The sequence below is a fragment of the Pipistrellus hanaki genome (assembly GCF_964339955.1).
Source record: "Pipistrellus hanaki genome assembly, chromosome: 15".
NCBI classification, from domain to species: domain Eukaryota; kingdom Metazoa; phylum Chordata; class Mammalia; order Chiroptera; family Vespertilionidae; genus Pipistrellus; species Pipistrellus hanaki.
In genome coordinates this window covers 16,097,303-16,116,033 of record NC_140517.1, presented here as the reverse complement: position 1 = coordinate 16,116,033, position 18,731 = coordinate 16,097,303, and the positions used below count along the sequence as shown (strand labels likewise).

General features: G+C 42.3%; 1 protein-coding gene across 2 annotated transcripts in view; it reads left to right on the top strand.

Moving 5' to 3' along the window:
* Positions 1-18,731, top strand: part of WDR59 (WD repeat domain 59) — a 69,289-nt gene that overhangs the window by 8,213 nt on the left and 42,345 nt on the right. For both annotated transcript variants that reach the window (XM_084906693.1, XM_084906692.1), the window contains exons 3-8: positions 936-1,071; positions 5,281-5,366; positions 6,573-6,653; positions 9,667-9,704; positions 12,326-12,414; positions 16,287-16,403. In XM_084906693.1, the coding sequence (XP_084762819.1) occupies positions 936-1,071; positions 5,281-5,366; positions 6,573-6,653; positions 9,667-9,704; positions 12,326-12,414; positions 16,287-16,403 (547 nt within the window). The remainder of the gene's footprint in view (positions 1-935; positions 1,072-5,280; positions 5,367-6,572; positions 6,654-9,666; positions 9,705-12,325; positions 12,415-16,286; positions 16,404-18,731) is intronic.

The window sequence follows — 18,731 nt, the reverse complement described above, 5'->3', positions numbered from 1 at the left end:
TTCCTTCTTCTCCCTTAACTACCTTAGGGTTTCTGCTAGTTTTCCATGCCATTTTAACTTTCCATTTCATATCTTTTCTGATTAGGGACTGTTAATCTTTTTTTTTCATTTTTGAGCCCTTCTATATTCATTAATATCCAGGGGCTTGGAGTACTCTCTAACAATGAATTGATAGCCAGTGGCTGCTGAAATGTTAATTTACACAGCAAAAAAGAAATAAAAAAGGGAAAAATAAGTGAACACAGGACATTCCTGTTCTCATTTCATTGATATTGATTGGTACCTTGAACATTATTGACACTTAATATGTTATTTTCATTATTTTTTGTTGTTGTTATTTCCCCTCCTGTTAGATTTCATTTAGTTTCCCTTTCAGGTAGACGACTTGTAAGGGAAATTGAGGTTTTTCTACAGGATATTTGGCCAAATGATAAGTTTAATTTAACACGCATTTGTTAAAGCATGGTAAAACTCTGTGCCTTAGTGATTCTGGACATATAAAGATATTCGAGACTTGGTCCATATTCCAGACACTTAGTTGGTTCAGGATGAGAGTCCTAACATTAGTAGTTCTGCTACAGAGACAAAGGCTGCAGTCAAAATGCAAACCACACACTGGGAATAATGTAGAAGCAGTGGCTGTCCGTGCTGGGAAAGGCTAGGAGAGGGGCAGGGTTGGAGCTGAGTGTGGTGGGAAGACCTTTGGTGGGGAAGAGGATCTGTAGAAGAGGACTCACAGGGATGCAGCTCCTGCTTGTCTAACAGCCACCATAGTTACTCCTGCCGCTTGCATGCCTTTCAGAGTAGATAAATGGTCAGTATATCTGGGTGGTTTTTTTTGAGCACTGCTCACAAATCATATGTAATTCTAAATGTTCTTTTCTATCTTAATGCTAATGCGATTATAGCGTCATCATGATATGTTGTTCTCCTAGCCGCCGGTTCCTGTACATCGTTAATCTAGATGCCCCTTTCGAAGGTCACCGCAAGATCTCTCGCCAGAGCAAGTGGGACATTGGAGCTGTGCAGTGGAATCCGCACGACAGCTTTGCACACTACTTCGCAGCTTCGGTGAGCTTATTTAAGGACTATCTGAAAAGGCTTTTCAATGTGTGATGTGGGGCTGAAAGGTGTATGTCCTCTGGAGAGAAGAGAATGAAACCCTCATTTCTCAGGCGGAAAAGAGGTGTGGGTGGTTCTGAAAGGAAGATAGAGGTTAATATATGAAAAGGTTTTATTGGTACCATAGGTGTCAGACTTCGTATTTCTAAGGATTGAATCCAGATTTGCAAGGGAAAAGGTAGATGGCCTCTACTTCTTTGTGTGATGAGAACCTGTTTTCATTAGCAGCAGTGTCACTAGCCAGTGATGCTGAAACACGTTTTTGTTTTAAATATATTTTACTGATTTTTTACAGAGAGGAAGAGAGAAGGATAGAGAGTTAGAAACATCAATGAGAGAGAAACATCGATTAGCTGCCTCTTACACAACCCCTACTGGGGATGTGCCCGCAACCAAGATACATGCTCATGACCGGAATCGAACCTGGGACCTTTCAGTCCGCAGGCCGACGCTCTATCCATTGAGCCAAACCGGCTTCGGCTGAAACACGTTTTGAGGGGGAACTAGTGAGCTCAGCTGTGGTTAATCTTCAGTGCTTTCAGAGGAAAGTGTTCTTTCTTTTTTTAAAATTGATTTCAGAGAGAAGAAGTAAGAGTGAGAGAGAGAGAAACATCAATGCTGAGAAAGAATCATTGATCAGCTGCCTCTTTCACAACCCCTTACTGGGGATTGAGCCTGCAACCTGGACATGTGTCCTGACCAGGAATTGAACCGTGACCTCCTGGTTCATAGGTTGATGCTCAACCACTGAGCCACACCACTTGGGCTCACTTCTTTTTAGTATATATCTAGGAGTGGAATGGCAGGGTCATGTGGTAAGTCTGTGTTTAACTTTTTGAGGGACTATGAAACTGGTTTTCTGCAGTGACTGAACCAGCAATGCATAATGGTTCCATTTTATCCACATTGTCACCAAAAGTAGTTACATCCTGTTGTATTTAAATTAAAAAAATTTTTTTTAGCCATTCTAGTGAGTGTAAAGTGGTACCTCACTGTGGGTTTGATTTATATTTCCCTAATGATGTTAAGCATTGTTTCATGAGCCTGTTGTCCATTTGTATGTATTTTTTTGAGAAATATTTATCCAAGTTCTTTGCCCATTTTTGTTCTGGGTTGTTTGTATTTTTGCTTTTGAATTGTAATAGTTCTTTTTTAAAAATATTTTTCTTGGTTTTGAGAGCGAGAGGAAAGAAGAGGGAGAGAGAAAGAGAAATATTGATCGGCTGTCTCCTGCACACCCCCTATAGGGATCAAGCCTGTAACCCGGGCATGTGTGCTGACCAGGAATCGAACTGGCAATCTTTTGGTGCGTGGGATGACACTCAACTGAGCCATACTGGCCAGTTCTTTATATACTTTGACACTAGACCCTCATCAGATATATGATTTACAAATATTTTCTGTACTTCTTTTTACTTTCTTTTGAAAAAAATTTTTATTTATTGATTCTAGAGAAAAATATATATAGAGAGAAACATTGATTGTTGTTCCACTCATGCATTTATTGGTTGACTCCCATATGTGCCCCACCTGGGGATTGAACCTGCAGTTCCCGCACATTGGGACAACGCTCTAATCAACTGAGCTACCTGGCCAGAGCCTTTTCATTTTCTTGATAATGTCCACATAAAAGTTTTAATTTTAATGAAGTTCAATTTATTGATTTTTTTTTTCTATTTGAGCATCAGTTGATTAAGCCTCAGTTGCCTCATCTATATGAGACATAGGTGATGACACCCAGTGTGTAGTGTGGTGAGAAAGACCAGCGGACTCGTCTGTTAATGTGCTAGTTCATTGAGCAGACCCTTTGGAAATGGCAGGGAATATGGTAAGATGAAGGGAATTTATTTTTACTCTTAGTCCCAGTGGAAGCTATTTTGAATCCTGATCTTTTCACAGCAATCTTACTGATTTAGAATTGGAATCAGGCATTTCAGGATAAAAATCTCAAAGTCTTACCCATCTATCGGGTCTAGTAATAATTAATGTCGTTTTTAAACATTCGTTTAAAATCTTGCTTGGCGTTGACTTGTATTGACATAACCTTCAAACACGTGGTATCTACAGAACGTGTGAAGTGCAATTAACAAGTTTTGCTTGAAAAAGTTTGTGTTTGGTTTGGTTTTTGTTGCAAAACTAGGGCTAAGAAGATGGCGGATGAAGAGCATATTCGGCACTGCATGCTTTACGAGTTCCAATTAGGAAGAAAAGCAAGTGAGGCTGCAAAAAACGTCTGTAGTGCTCTTGGTCAAGATGCAGTTAGCGTCAGAAAATGCCAGCGTTGGTTTGAGAAATTTCGCGAGGGAAATTTTTCGTTAGATGACAAGAGTGGTTGAGGCCGTGTGTCCAATTTTGATCAAGAAGCTCTTCAAGCTCTTTTGGTGCAAAATCCTCAAATTACCCAACAAGAGCTTGCGACAACTTTAAATTGTTCACAAAAAACAATTTCCAATCAATTGCGTGCACTTGGCAAAGTCCAAAAGTTTGGAAATTGGGTTCCTCATGAGTTGACCGACAACAGCAGTTCGCTCCTCTCTCGTCAAAACCGTTTGCCGTTTTTAGAGCAAATTGTTACCGGAGAAGAAAAATGGGTGCTGTACGTTATTTTGAAAAGGCGGCCTCAAGGGTTGGACAAAAATGAGGCTCTGCAGCCCACGCCAAAACCTGACTTGCATGCGAAAAAAGTGATGTTGTGTGCTTGGTTGAATTTTAAAGGAATTCTTCATTATGAACTTTTACCATCTAACCAAACCATTACAAGTGCAGTGTATAGTGCCCAATTGGAAAGGTTAGCCCAAGCTTTAAGAGAAAAAGAACCCGCGCTGATTAATTGGAAGGGCGTAACTCTTCACCACGATAACGCACGACCGCATACTGCAAGAATCACTGCTGAAAAACTGCGCCAGTTGGAATGGGAAGTTCTCCCTCAACCTGCATATTCTCCTGATATTGCCCCTTCCGATTACCATTTGTTTCGTTCTTTGTAAAACTTTCTTCTTGGAAAAAAGTTTAATAATGAAGAATGCCTAAAAAATGCATTGACCGAATTTTTTGCATCAAAATCACAAGAACTTTACAACAGAGGGATTAAAATGCTTCCTGAGCTTTGGGCACAAGTAGTAGAAAACAATGGCAACTATATTGTTGATTAAATTTTGTTGTATTGTTTATATAAATAAATTCGATTTAAAAAAAAGTATTAGAAAACGACATTAATTATTACTAGACCTGTATATGACTCTGAACTAAAATGAAAATCAGTCGTGTATATATATATTATTAAACAGCCTATTAGTAACATTTAGTCACTATCAGTGTGTTTCATAAACTCATGACAGTTAAGGAGTCTTTGCCGGTTTGTTGTGTTTTTAAGTGAAATATAGTTTGGTCAAAGCTTTCTTCTTTTTTTCCTGTTGTAACTATTGTTTCTATTGGCCCATTTTTCTGTGTTGTTCTGTTTAAGTCTTTTAAGAAATTTGAGCCCTAGCCGCTTTGGCTCAGTGGATAGAGTGTTGGCCTGTAGGTCAAAAGGGTCCTGCATTTGATTCCTGTCAAGAGCATGTACCTTGGTTGCAGGCTCCTCCCCGGGCCCTGGTCAGGCTTCTATAGGACGCAACCAATCGATGTGTTTCTCTCACATTGATGTTTCTCTCTGTCTTTTCCTCTCCTTTACACTCTGTAAAAAAAACCCCAAAAAACAAAAAACAACCAATGGAAAAAAATATCCTCGGGTGAGGATTAAAAATTATAATAATAATAAATAAATAAATTTGATATAGGCCTGTTTTAAGCTGTCTTATGTAATTTTGCCTTCTTGGACATCCTTTTGATGGTGTTTCTGTTCTTTTTCTTGTGCATCTGTGTTTTTAAAGCATCAGTTAATTAAATAGGTTGACTCTAGGCACTCGATAATGGTAAGAGTGAGCTAAAAATATCTGCTGTGCCAGCAGTTGGAGAGAGATGGGTGTGTGACCTTCAGAATAGGGAGGAGGTACCTCTAGTGGTCTGGGGACATCTCCATTACCCTTACTCACATGCTCAGTCTGTAGGATCTTTGCCATGCAAGTTAGTTTCGACATGGTTTCCCTTTCTTGGCCTTAAGCAGATTGAGGTGAGAGCATATATTCTGATGTCTTCTTTCTCTTGTTTTTTTTTCAGAGTAATCAACGGGTCGACCTCTATAAGTGGAAAGACGGCATTGGGGAGGTTGGCACAACCTTACAGGGCCATACTCGTGTAATCAGGTAGGCACCAGCCCTCTGCAGCTCCCTGGGGAGCGAGATGGAAACACCCACCTCCTCTCACAGCTTGGTTCTCTGTGTTGTGTGCCTGGGTAGCTGTTAGGTCGCTGGTACTGAGGTGATGGGCTTTCACAGTGGAAAACACTGGTATTTAGGAACCAGCATTCATGTAGTATTAACTCTGATACTAGAAAATACTTAGACAGGTACAGAGTAAGAATTAGAGCTGACTTTTTCCACAGGAGGGAGAAGTTATGCCATAATTCCTCAGGACCATAATCCCTCGTGACCCACAGGTCGAGAACCACTAGCAAGGTTGACCATCAGACATTTCCCTTGTTTTCGACCATTGGAAAACACAAATATTTACATTACAATTCATAACAGTAGCAAACTTACAGTTATGAAGTAGTAACGAAAATGATTTTATGGTTGGGGGTCACCACAACATGAGGAACTGTATTAAAGGTCGCGGCATTAGAAAGGTTGAGAACCACTGCCTCAGGTCATAGTCGGCGGTGGCCAGGAATAGAGGCATCCGGGAGCAGTCTGTGCCCTTTCTCCAGCAGCTGGGCGTGACCGCATAGAGCTCCATCATCCAGTCACGCAGTTCCCTTCCACTCATGGCCTTCCCTGTACCCCTGTTTCTGGGTGGAGAAAGCTTGTTCTGGGAAGTAGCAGCAGGGAGTGCAGGGGTGGTGAAGTGGTGGGAAGGACTAGACTCCTACCTCTGCTTCCTGTTCATGTAGTAACCCGCCTTTCTAGACGTGAGGGCACAAGTAGGGGACCGGAGGCCTGCTGGCAGCATGGCAGCTTGCCACTGCTAAGGGACATTGGATTTACTCACTGTACCTGTGGCTGAGTCTGAGTCAGAAAATGAAAAGTCAAAAATTTTCCTTGTTTTGTCTGTACAGTTTGTGCCTGCATGTGTGCGTGTGTGCATGTGTGTTTTAAGTTGAAACACTCCGTTTCTGTTCCGGAGCACGTGTAATATAGCTTAGATGACCGGGAAGGACCTGAATGTTTCTTTCCTAGCTCAGTTAAGTCTTGTTCATTCCCAAAGAACGTTGGCGATTTCCAGCCTAAACCGTGTTAAGAGGCCCATTAAATGACATTCTGAAACCACTGGAGACTAAATCTGCTACTGCTTTGGAACCAGACGCTGAATTTTTTTTCTCCTCATTGTTCTGTTCATTTCTCCGTTCCCAGCGACTTGGACTGGGCAGTGTTTGAACCGGATCTCCTCGTTACCAGCTCTGTGGACACCTACATCTACATTTGGGATATCAAGTAAGAACGATGAAGAGGCATGACCACGTGTTTGTGCGTGATTTGGTAGCTTCATTTTAGAGGTCAGATATCTTAGTTTGGTGCCCCCTAGGTGGCAGACCCTGAGACAAGGATACTTGGCAGATACATTATTTAGGAGTTGAATGAAATGTGGTAGGGGATGGAAAAGAGACAGGATGGGGAAGGCCACAGATAGAGGGCGCATTATCCACCTGTGTACCACTGTGGACCAGCGAGGCTGAGTCTTACGGGGACTGCTAGGTGCTCCAGTAAAACTCCCTCCTCAGAAGCCCCCTCCCCAGGGCTAAGGAAGAGGGGGTGCTGTTCACTGTCAGTCACTGATTATCCCCAGGGGCCTTACTTCTCTGCACTCAGTCCTGTCACAGCGGTTACTGAATGGTCTTCAGCAGCCAGGGAGATTTTTGGCATGTGGAAGTCAGGTTGGAGTCTACTGAAGTGTCAAGTGAGGGTGGGGGATTTTATGGACACAGACACACAGCTGCCACTGCAGGCAGTGCTTCAAGAACATCTGCTCAGTCGAAACCGGTTTGGCTCAGTGGATAGAGCGTCGGCCTGTGGACTGAAAGGTCCCGGGTTCGATTCCGGTCAAGGGCATGTGCCTTGGTTGCGGGCACATCCCCAGTAGGGTGTGTGCAAGAGGCAGCTGATCGATGATTCTCTCTCATCGATGTTTCTAACTCTCTATCCTTCTCTCTTCCTCTCTATAAAATATCAATAAAATTATTTAAAATTATTTTTAAAAAAAAGTAAAAAAAGAACATCTGCTCAGCTCTTTACTTGCTCTTTGGGAGGCTTCAGTTCCCCATCTGTGAGCGTGGCTGAGGGCCACCTGGTAGAGATACTCTTCATGGGGTATAGAGCACCCAGCCCAGGCCTGGCACCTTGTAAGTTATTTTTTTAAATATATTTTTAAAATTAATTTCTTCAAGGAATAGTGTATGTGTGAGGAAGGAGGAGGAGGGAGAGAATGGAGGGAGGGGAAGAGAGAGAGAGAAAGAGAGAAATCGATGGGTTGCCTCCCACATATGCCCTGACTGGGGATCGAACCCTCAACCTGGGTATGTGCCCTGACTGGGATCCAAACCCACCACCCCTTCATGTATGGGCTGATGCTCCAACCAACTGAGCCACACCAGCCAGAGCACTTTGTAAATTCTTTTTTTTAAGTTTATTGTTGAAAGTATTACAGATGTCCTCTTCTCCTCTTCTCCCCCCCCCCAGCCACCCCCCCCCCCCATTGACCTCCTTCGCCCTGGATCCGTGCCCGTGTCCATCCCTCCCAAGGCCTTCACCACATTGTTGTGTAAATTCTTAATAAATGCCACTTCCCCTCTCGCTTTGTAAAGCAAAGTTCTCTTTACTGTAACAGAGGTGACTAACTAGTGGGTATAGTCTTCTGTAGGGTCCGGAGATGGTCACTTTTTGCCCTCCCCAGGCTGCTCTGCTCCCAAATGGCAGTGGCTTTGTGACACTTCACACTGAACGGTGGACTGTAGGTAGAAGACAGGCCAGGTATTGAGATCTGATGGACCAGTGAAAGGGATTCTTAGGAGCAAGGGTGTGTACTGTTGACATCACCGGCATTCCCTCCAGGTTAGCACCTCAAGGTGCTTGAAGCTCTCTTTTTTTTAAAATTGAATTTATTGGGATGACATTGTTCACAAAACCATATAGGTTTCAAGTGTACAACTCAGCAAAACATCATATGCACACTGCATTGTACACTCATTGCCTAAAGTCAAGTCTCTTTCTGTCCCCATTTGCCTACCTCCTCCTCCTCCCACCCTACCTACTCTTACCCCCCTTTTCCACTGGCTATCATTACACTGTTATCTAATATGTATTATATATATATATATATATATAATCCTTTTGTGACTGACTTATTTCACTTAGCATAATGTGCTCAAGGCTCATCCATGTTGCAGCATGTGACAGAATCTCCTTCCTTTTTTTTTTTTTTTTCTTTGAAAACTCTTTTATTTTATTTTTTAATTAATTAATTAATTAATTTTTTTACATATTTTATTGATTTTTTTTTGCCCCCTCCCTCCCTCCCACACATCCCCTCCCTCCCCAGAGTTTTATATCCATTGGTTGTACTTATATGCATGTATACAAGTCCTTCGGTTGATCTATTATCTTCCCCAGATCCTCCTCCCCTCCCCGCTGTAATTTGACAAACTGCTTGTTGCTTTACTGTCTCTATATCTATCTTTTGGTTCATCAGTTTATAATGATCTTCATTATCCACAAATGAGTGAGGTCATGTGGTGTTTCTCTTTCTCTCCTTCCTTTTTAAGGCCTAATAATAGCCCACTGTATGTATATAACACATTTTGTGTATCCACTCGTCAGTTGATGGACACTTGGATTGCTTCAACCTCTCGGTTATCGTGAACACCCCGAGTAGTTTTTTACTTTACCTTTGAAATGCTTTGGTAAGATTCTTGCAGAGTTACCCCCCCATGACTGTCCACTTGTTCTATTAAGAGAAATGTCACCAGGAAGATGTTCTTTGGCTTTTTCTGCTCTTACATCGGGGTCACCCAGGCCATGCTGTACTCTTTGTGTGTGTGTGTGTGTGTGTGTGTGTTTTGTTGTTAATCCTCACTGGAGGATATTTTTCCATTGATTTTTAAAGAGAGTGGAAGGGAGGGGGAGAGACAGACAGAGAGAAACATCGGTGTGAGAGAGACACATTGACTGGTTGCCTCCCCCACGTGCCCTGACCAGGGCCAGGGATCAAGCCTGCAACTGAGGTTAGGTGCCCTTGTCCGAAATCGATCCCGGGACCCTTCATTCACAGGCCTACGCTCTATCCACTGAGCCAAATCAGCTAGGGCTCTTTATGCTCTTTCTAAGGCTCTCACATTCCCACTGATCTCCAAGTACCTACTGAAAAGAAAGTGAAGAAGTACAGAGGATGAAAAGCACTAGGGGGGTGGTGGCATATGAATTGGGCATTTAATTTCTGACTTTTATATTTCAGAGACACAAGGAAGCCTACCATTGCACTGTCGGCTGTAGGTGAGTGTATATTCCCCCATTTGTCTTTATTCTGTTTCTTCCATTCTTTCTCTCACACTGACTGTCCACACCCCATGTTTTATTGTGGCTAGGTGGAATTTTAAGGCCCATATTGCAAGGGACTTCCTTCAGGTTGCTCTTAGAAGTTGGTCAGGACTATTGAGTTGTAGTCGGCAACTTATTTCAGGATGCAAGGACAGGAACCAAATTGTTTTTAAACATCTTGTTGCGGAAAATTTTAAATGTGTATAAAAATAGAAGAAAGTGAAGTACCAGTTGTCAACATACTGCCAGTTTTATTTCATCTTTACCTCTACCCACTGTCCCATCCCCACTCTATCCTCTTTGGGATTATTTTGAAGCAAATCCCAGTTATTCTTTCATTTCATCAACAAATATTTCATTAAGTATTTTTTACAAGAAAAGAATCCTTTAAAAAACATAATTATATACTGTCAACAAACATAAAAATATTAACAATAGCTTTTAAAAAATATATTTTATTGATTTCTTACAGAGAGGAAGAGAGAGAGATAGAGAGTTAGAAACATCGATGAGAGAGAATCATTGGATCAGCTGTCTCTTGCACACTTCCTACTGGGGATGTGCCCGCAACCAAGGTACATGCCCTTGACCGGAATCGAACCCGGGACCTTTCAGTCCGCAGGTCGACGTTCTATACACTGAGCCAAACTGGTTTCGGCAACAATAGCTTTTTATTACTATCATATACTTAAGCAGTATTCAAATTTCCCCAGCAGTCAGTCCATCTGTCTGTTTCTCCTTTTAAAAAAAAAAAAAAAATATTTTATTGATTTTTCACAGAGAGGAAGAGAGAGGGATAGAGAGTTAGAAACATCAATGAGAGTCATCGACCAGCTGCCTCCTGCACACCCCCTACTGGGGATGTGCCCGAAACCAAGGTACATGCCCTTGACCGGAATCAAACCCGGGACCCTTCAGCCCCAAGCCGACGCTCTATCCACTGAGCCAAACCGGTTTCGGCTCTTTCTCCTTTTTTTACAATTATTTGAATCAGAATCCAAGTAAAGTTCATACTTGCAAGTGGTTGATATACTTCTCATCTTTATTAATTGGTAGGGTTCTTCTCCTTTTCCTTTTTTAGTTTGTTTTTCTTTTTTCTGCAGTTTGTTTGTTGAAGAAACCAGGCTGTTTGTCCTGTGGTTTCCCCACAATCTAGATGATGCTGATGTGTCCCCATGGTTTCATTTAATATGGAGGCACTGCGTCTTTGAAATCTGATCTACCTGTTTTCATTGCTCAGTTGGAATGAACTATTGCTGGGATTCTGCACTGGGCTCTGGTGGAGGGTTCCTCCCAGTTCCTGGGAGTCGAACTCGGGTGTAGAACTGTTAAACCTTACTCTCAGGGATGAAGCCTAATCATCAGGATTATATTTTGGCATCAAGTACCATTCACGAGGAGATGGACAGGCTCTTTTTACTCATTCTCTAGCTGATACGCTTTCTTACAAAAAAAACTAGGTCTTCATCACTCATTCTTAGATGATTTAAGATGCCCTGTGTCTCAAGAAAAAAAACAAAAATACAGACAAACCCAAACAAATATCCTCACCAAAACCAAGCAAGGATAACTCTGGGCCTTATCTCTATTTCCTGTTAGATTCTAAGTCCTTGCTTTATCTATCACATTCTCCAGACTTCTTGGATCCAGACTTCAAAGCCCTGGATCTACTATGGCATCCCCAATAATAAACACCCACCCAAAGGGAGAGATGTCAGAGCAGGACTATCATATGTTATCTGAGCAAGAACAAAAAGAGGTGGAAAGGAGGGCCATTGTTTGGTTCTTGTGTAACTTAACTCGATTATTTTTAAGAGTCAGCTATCATTGCTGCTGTGTCCCAGTTTTTCCCATTTCTCAACCTCTCCTGCCATCTTACAGTGTGTGCCTCTCTTAGATAGCAGCTCTTTTGTCGTTGTTCTCTGTGTTTGCAGAGTGTGGAAGGCCTGAATCCACACAGTGCCTTGGTGGTCCCTTTCCCTGACTCAGTGCAGGGCCAGAGGCCGTGTCTAACCACGGATGGGGTGGTGGAGGGGGGTGCACACAACCCTCTGAGGGCAGAATTGAGCAAGACTGGAGCTTATTTTTCATCAGAGCTTTGTTTTGCCAACACTGTCCATCAAAAGAAAAAAAGAAAGAGAGGAAGGGCGGAAGAAAGAAAGTAAGAAAGAAAACAGGGAAGGAACGGGCATTGAGGTTGGGAGTGCAATCCTGGTCATTGAGGTGATGAAGAGCCAGGTTGTGTGATGAGTCAGTTACCAACCAGCAGAGCCACAGTCAGTGTCTGCTCTCTAAGAAACTGCATTTCCAGCTGATGCTGCTCAGAGGTCACCTGTAGATTTTTCCCCCCCGAGTGAAATTACCAGATGACTCTGATCCTGTTCCCATGTGTTATTTAATTCACTTATTTTTTGGCTTTCTTTTCTCTTTATGGTGGAGTTGGTGCATTTATAGAAACTTGAGGGATTCTGTGCTTATTTCAACCAGAGCTCATTATCCAGCTCCCCTGGGTGTGCCATCCTCTTATTCCAAAGGTGTTGAGGTCAGCAGCTTTCTACCCTGATTTTTCTTTGCAGCGGGTGCCTCACAGGTCAAATGGAATAAAAAAAATGCTAATTGCCTTGCCACCAGTCATGATGGGGATGTACGGATATGGGACAAGCGGGTGAGTAATCTCTCTGTTCCCCCCAGTTGCCCTTTAATCTCTCCCAGAGAATAAGATGAGGGTGTTGTATCAGGGCTTGTCTGAGAGTCTAGCCTGCCTGTGCTGTGTGGTAAATTGCCATTTCAAATCACAGTACCAGATGATCTTTGCTTCCTGATCAAACTGGCATTGAAAGAAGGTAGGGAAAGTAGGAGGTATATGACCAGTGGGTAAGACAATGTACTTGGACTCTGAAGTTAGAGTCCCACTTTGCTGTCTCCTAATAGTAAGTAGGATATCAGATGAGTCACTAAACGTCTCCAAGCTTCCATTTTCTTGTCTTTAAAGTAAAGTTGATAATAATAGCGAGTGTATCACTGAGGAGGTCAAGCCTGGGAGACCCAGCTAGGATGGTCAACTGCCCCAGATGGCAAAGCAAAAACCATTTGTTCTAGGACATATGCCATCCTGGAAATCTCTGGTGTAAATGACTGAGGTGCAGGGTACTCATTTGCACAAGTCTTCCCTTAGAAGCCTAGCTATCTCATCAGCCCCAAAAGAGCCTCAGACCATATATTCTCCCTCCAGCAGCTCCTGTAACGGACAAGCAGGAAGAGGTGTGGGGTCCTAGACTGCCGTTGTAATGGAAAGTGTGTAGGACGTTTGGTATGTCGACATGAGGGACAGTAATGACGCAGGGAAAGGGCGTCTCCGGTATCTAACTGCCAGACCATTGGGTAGTAATGCTCCTGTAAGATCCGGGGTTTAAATACCACTTCCTGCTCTGTGACGCCCTAGGCTGGAGATCCTCAGCCTTTGTGGGGAGTACCTACTTTGAGTTTTCCTGAAACTTGTTAGGGTCTGTCCCAACGCCTGTAAAGTCTTAGTTTTGATTCTGGCTACCCTGCTTTCTTCCCTCTTAGCAGGGAATAAGGTCTTAACAGTTGCAGAGTGGAGAGGGAATGAAGCAGAGATTGGGGGTCTGCTGGATCGGGTGCCAGGACTGCTGAGGAAGTCATGTGCTGGCTGAAGCTCTGTGCCTTAGGGGACAAGGAGATTTTATAAATAGAGGTTGGACAGGTGCATCTTCTGTATGTTTTTATCTCTGTCCCTTTAGTCCAGGCTGGTAGTAGTCATTCTTCCACCCCCTTTATTTCTTTTTTTTTCCCTCTCTCTCTTTTTTTTTTTTTTTGGTAAATATATTTTATTGATTTTTTACAGAGAGGAAGGGTGAGGGATAGAGAGCTAGAAATGTCGATGAGAGAGTAACAGCTGCCTTCTGCACACCCCCTACCGGGGATGTGCCCCACAACCAAAGTACATGCCCTTGACCGGAATCGAATCCGGGACCTTGCAGTCCGCAGGTCAACGCTCTATCCACTGAGCCAAACCGGTTTCGGCCACCCCCTTTATTTCTTAAATTGGTGATGGGGTTTATTCTTTGTGTCAGTAGCATAGCATTTAAATATAGTGAGTAGTTTAAATGAAATGTGTGGTTAAATTAATTGTAGTGCATCCCTCTTTGCTATAGACTTTTCAGAGTCATAGGCAAAAGAAACACTTCAGTGTTTAGCTGGGAACTCTACCAAAACAGTACCTTTGTTCCTTATCTTTTTTTTTTTAGTAAAAAATTATAAATTTATTAGGTCATCTGGAAAACCAGATGGGCTGAGCCCCCAAATGGCGCCAGCCGGTGTTCCTTATCTTGAAGTGCATACGCCAAACTCTTCCTTCCTAGTCTTTTGATTGGTCCATTAATAACCCTGACTTCCCTCAGCAATCCTTTTATCCATTGGTTTAAGGGGTTTTAACTTTATTTTTGGCTATTAATAACTTAAGAGTTCTGCTGAGATGGACTGTAAAGCCTGTTGGCTTTTTTTCTCTGGCACTTCTAGTATCAGAGCAGCACTGATGGCAGCCAGCCTCAGAGGCTTAAAAAAGTGCAGTATCAGTGGTGATGTTGGAGTTTATTATCACTGTGGCTGATAATACCTATGTTTACTAAGCATTTATGATGCACAGGCATTGTTCTAAGAACTTGATATGTATTGGTTTATTTCTCCTTATAATTAGTCTTTAAAGTAGGTACTGTTGTGATCCCTGTTCTGCAGATGAGTAAAGGTAGGCACAGTTTGTTACTAGAATTTTAACCCAGGGAGGCTGGTTCTGGAGACTGCACTAATACATGCTCTTTAGAGCAAGTATAAAAAGAAAATAATCATTCATAGTCCTGTTACCCAGAGACAAATGCTAACATTTTAGTATTTTATTTTCTTCTGCATTTTTCATGGTTTATCATATATGTAGTTATGTATACTTTTTTCATTTAACATTACATTTTCCTCATGTTATAAACTCTTAAGTATTAATTTTTTAGAAATAATTATTAATTTTTTTAAAAAAATATATTTTATTGATTTTGTATAGAGAGGAAGGGAGAGAGATAGAGAATTAGAAACATCGATGAGAGAGAGTCATCGATCAGCCGTCTCTTGCACACCCCCTACTGGGGATGTGCCCGCAACCAAGGTACATGCCCTTGACCGGAATCGAACCCGGGACCTTTCAGTCCCCAAGCCGACGCTCTATCCATTGAGCCAAACCGGTCCTGGCAATTATTAATTTTTGTTGTTAATCCTCATCGAAGGGTATTTTTCTGATGATTTTTAGAGATAGTGGAAGGGAGTTGGGGAGATAGAAACATTGATGTGAGAGAGAGACTTCGATTGGTTGCCTCCCATATGTGCCTGGACTGGGAATTAAACCCCCAACCGAGGTATGTGTCCTGACCAGAAATTGAACCCCTAACCTTTTGGTGTACAGGATGATGCTGCAAGAAACTGAGTCCCCTGGCCAGTGCTCTAAATATAACTTTTAAAAAAAATGTTGTTATTGTTTTCAGAGAGAGGGAGGGAGAGAAAGGGAGAGAGAGAAACATCAGTAATGAGAGAGAATCATCAATTGGATGCCTCCTGTATGCTCCCCACAAGGGATTGGACCCCCTAACACAGGCATGTGCTTTGACCAGAAATCGAACCTCAACCTCCTGGTTCATAGGCTGACGCTAAACCACTGAGCAACACCGGCTAGGCTCTAAGTATAATGTATCAGAAAGCTTTTCTAGAATTGATATAAAAATTTCGATTATTCCCCACTTACTCTTTGTATTGTTTCTGGTTTTCTGGTATTCCATGTAACACCAAGATGAACATCTTTTGTATCTAAAGCTTTCTGTGAATTTGGAATATTCTCTTGAGAAAGGAAAAATTTTAAGTCTCTTAATAAAATTTGTCAAATCCCCCCCAAAAAAGGTTTTGGTATTTTATATATGCACGAGCAGTGATAAATGCAGACTGCATTGAGTATTATTTACAGGTATCTTGTAATTTGATAGCTTAAACATATTTTAATGTATTGTTTGAGGTTTCCTTTTGAGCTTGTTCATTTTTATATGCTTATTAATTGTGTATTGTTTTCTTTTGTGTCGTGTGTTCATTCTCTTCTGGGGTCTTGGTCACATTAATATTGGAAGTTTTCAGGATTGACATTGGATCTGTTTGGACATCACAGCCCCTCTTTTTGGGTGATTGTGAGGAAGGGGAGCAAGAATTGCAGACCATAATACTAAAGGGGAAAAGTCTCCACTATCTCGTATCCTTCAGGAAAGCCATTCAGGATTGGAGCAGAAAGAGATTAGGCTCCCAGAGCCATATACAGAGCATGGGTGAAGGAGAGAAGGATAAGCATTGTTGTTTGTTGTAAACAAAACAAAGTCGTTTGTTAAACAGAGACAGTATCTAGCGTTTTTTGTATCCCTGCTCATCACCCTGCAGACCATGTGGTAAACTCGAGTTTTTTTTAAATAGACAACACTATGTGCTGGTCTTTTGCAGAAACCTAGCACAGCAGTGGAGTATCTAGCAGCCCATCTGTCCAAAATCCATGGCCTGGACTGGCACCCAGACAGCGAGCACATTCTTGCTACCTCCAGTCAAGATAATTCTGTCAAGGTGAGTGGTAGCCCAGGCGGAAGTTGGGGAGCTGTGTTTGGGAGGCATCAGTTTGTGTTTGGGAGGTCGCATTTTATTCTGAAGGAAAGTCTGTTGGTGCAGTCAGTCTGTGTGTTTCAGGGGTACATGTGCTTGTTGGAGACCTGAGCAAGTAAACCCTGTTGTGTAGACTAGTAGGAGTGATATAGTAGCATATCTATATATATACATGGTATAAAAGCCCATAGACCAGAATGGCAGAACCGGTGGCTATGATGCATACTGCGGCAGCCAACCAGCCTGATCCGGGCCCTAATCAGCCCTCACTACTGGCTGGCTCCATTCTGGATTGGCCCCCAACACCCAGATCGGAGGTGGGGCCAGCTGACCAACAACCTGCCACCCCTCCCCCTGACCAGCCACACCCCCAACTGGTCCCCAATACCCCAACTGGGGATGGGGCCAGCTGGCAACTGCCTGCAGCCCCTTGCAGGCCCCCCCCCCCCCCCCACCAGCCCAGCCTGATGGTCCCCCATTGGGGCAGGATGGCCAGATCCCACCCGTGCACAAATTCATACATCAGGCCTCTAGTATCTGATGTGATCCTGGACTTGATTCCTTTCTCCTTATGAAAGGAAGTCAGAAACAAAAGCATTTAGAAAGGAAAAGAAGTTTACTTACAAAGAAGATGCCAGGAAGTGGGATTTCAGGACTGACTCAGCAAAGAAAAAGCACAACAGACATATAAGGAAAGGAGAAAAACCCACAGTATTGTTAAGGTTATCAAGTTTACCTTTAGTCTACCTGGGGTGGAAAAACAGCAGTTTTCTCATTTGACTATTATAAAATACCTTCAGACATCAGCATTGCAGAAATCAGGAATAGAGTTGTTTTATTAGAGATTCTTTAACTTACAGGAAATGCTCAAGGTTCATGTGTTTTGGTGACTCTGTTATTTTTTGTTTATCTCTGAGTGTAGTGTTTCTTATTGTTTGTTTTTCTTCTCTGTAATATGTGTGCCCCTTATTCAAAGGATGCAGGCCTCGCTCTGCACTTCCTCCTTGTGGTCAAGCCTCTGCCTGGAAGATCAGAGACTTAACCACAGAAATTTGCTTAGCAATTTTGTGATTCAGCATTATTAATTTAATGCTTTGCTTTATTTTCATAGGCATGCTTGTCTTTTTGGTATGGTTAGTAAAACTAAAACCATATACACTAAGGCTTGAAAGTTAACTTCTCTCTTAAGGTTTGTAAATCCCCCAGGGTTGTAATTTATGTTTATGTGCCAGAAGTGGTTTTCTTGTTTCTTTGTTTTAGATTTGGATTTTTGACCCCCATCTCCTCCAGATCAGCTTGTCTTCCAAGTTCAGGAACCAGATACCAACCAATTCACCTCTGCCTCTATCTTTGAGGTCCCCAAGTTTGTCATTGTTCATTTACATTTTTACTTCCTGTGAGGCTGAGATTCCATAACAGGCAAGGTCCACATGTGAAACACAGTCCTTGTTCCTTACCCATAAATTTTGCTTATGAATTAAATGAAATTTTTGTCATTGTACTTATTTATTCCACTATATTCTGGTAAGAAGAAAGACAGTTTTTTTTTTGTTTTTTTAAATATATTTTATTGATTTTTTACAGAGAGGAAGGGAGATAGAGAGTTAGAAACATCGATGAGAGAGAAACATTGATCAGCTGTCTCCTACACACCCCCTACTGGGGATGTGCCCGCAACCAAGGCACATGCCCCTGACTGGAATCGAACCCGGGACCCTTCAGTCCGCAGGCCAACACTCTATCCATTGAGCCAAACAGTTTCGGCAGGAAGACAGTTTTTATTGAATGTATACACTGAGTGGCCAGTTAATTATGATCTCTGAATGCATAATAATCTGGCCACTCTGTGTGTGTGTGTGTGTGTGTGTGTGTGTGTGTATTAAAGGCCTGGTGCATGCATTTGTGCATGGGTGGGGTTCGGCCAGCCTGGCCAGGGGGAGGGGACCTGGCAGTTGGCCTGCCTGCCTTCTGGTTGAACTCCTGGTCAAGGGGACAATTTGCATATTAGCCTTTTGTTATATAGGATATACACTGAGTGGCCAGATTATTATGCATCCAGAGATCATAATAATCTGGCCACTCAGTGTATAAATAACAATGTAAAAAGTAAAATAATTTTGAGGCACATTGTATAATATTCAACCATTATTTTTACTGATTTGTAGATAAGGATGAGTCATTACCCCTACACAATCATTTTTTTACATTTGCCTGACGATTTATTAGCTTATAATTTGTAGTAATAATTTTCATTTTATTTTTAGTTTCTGAATTCTCTGGGATCAGTTGGAA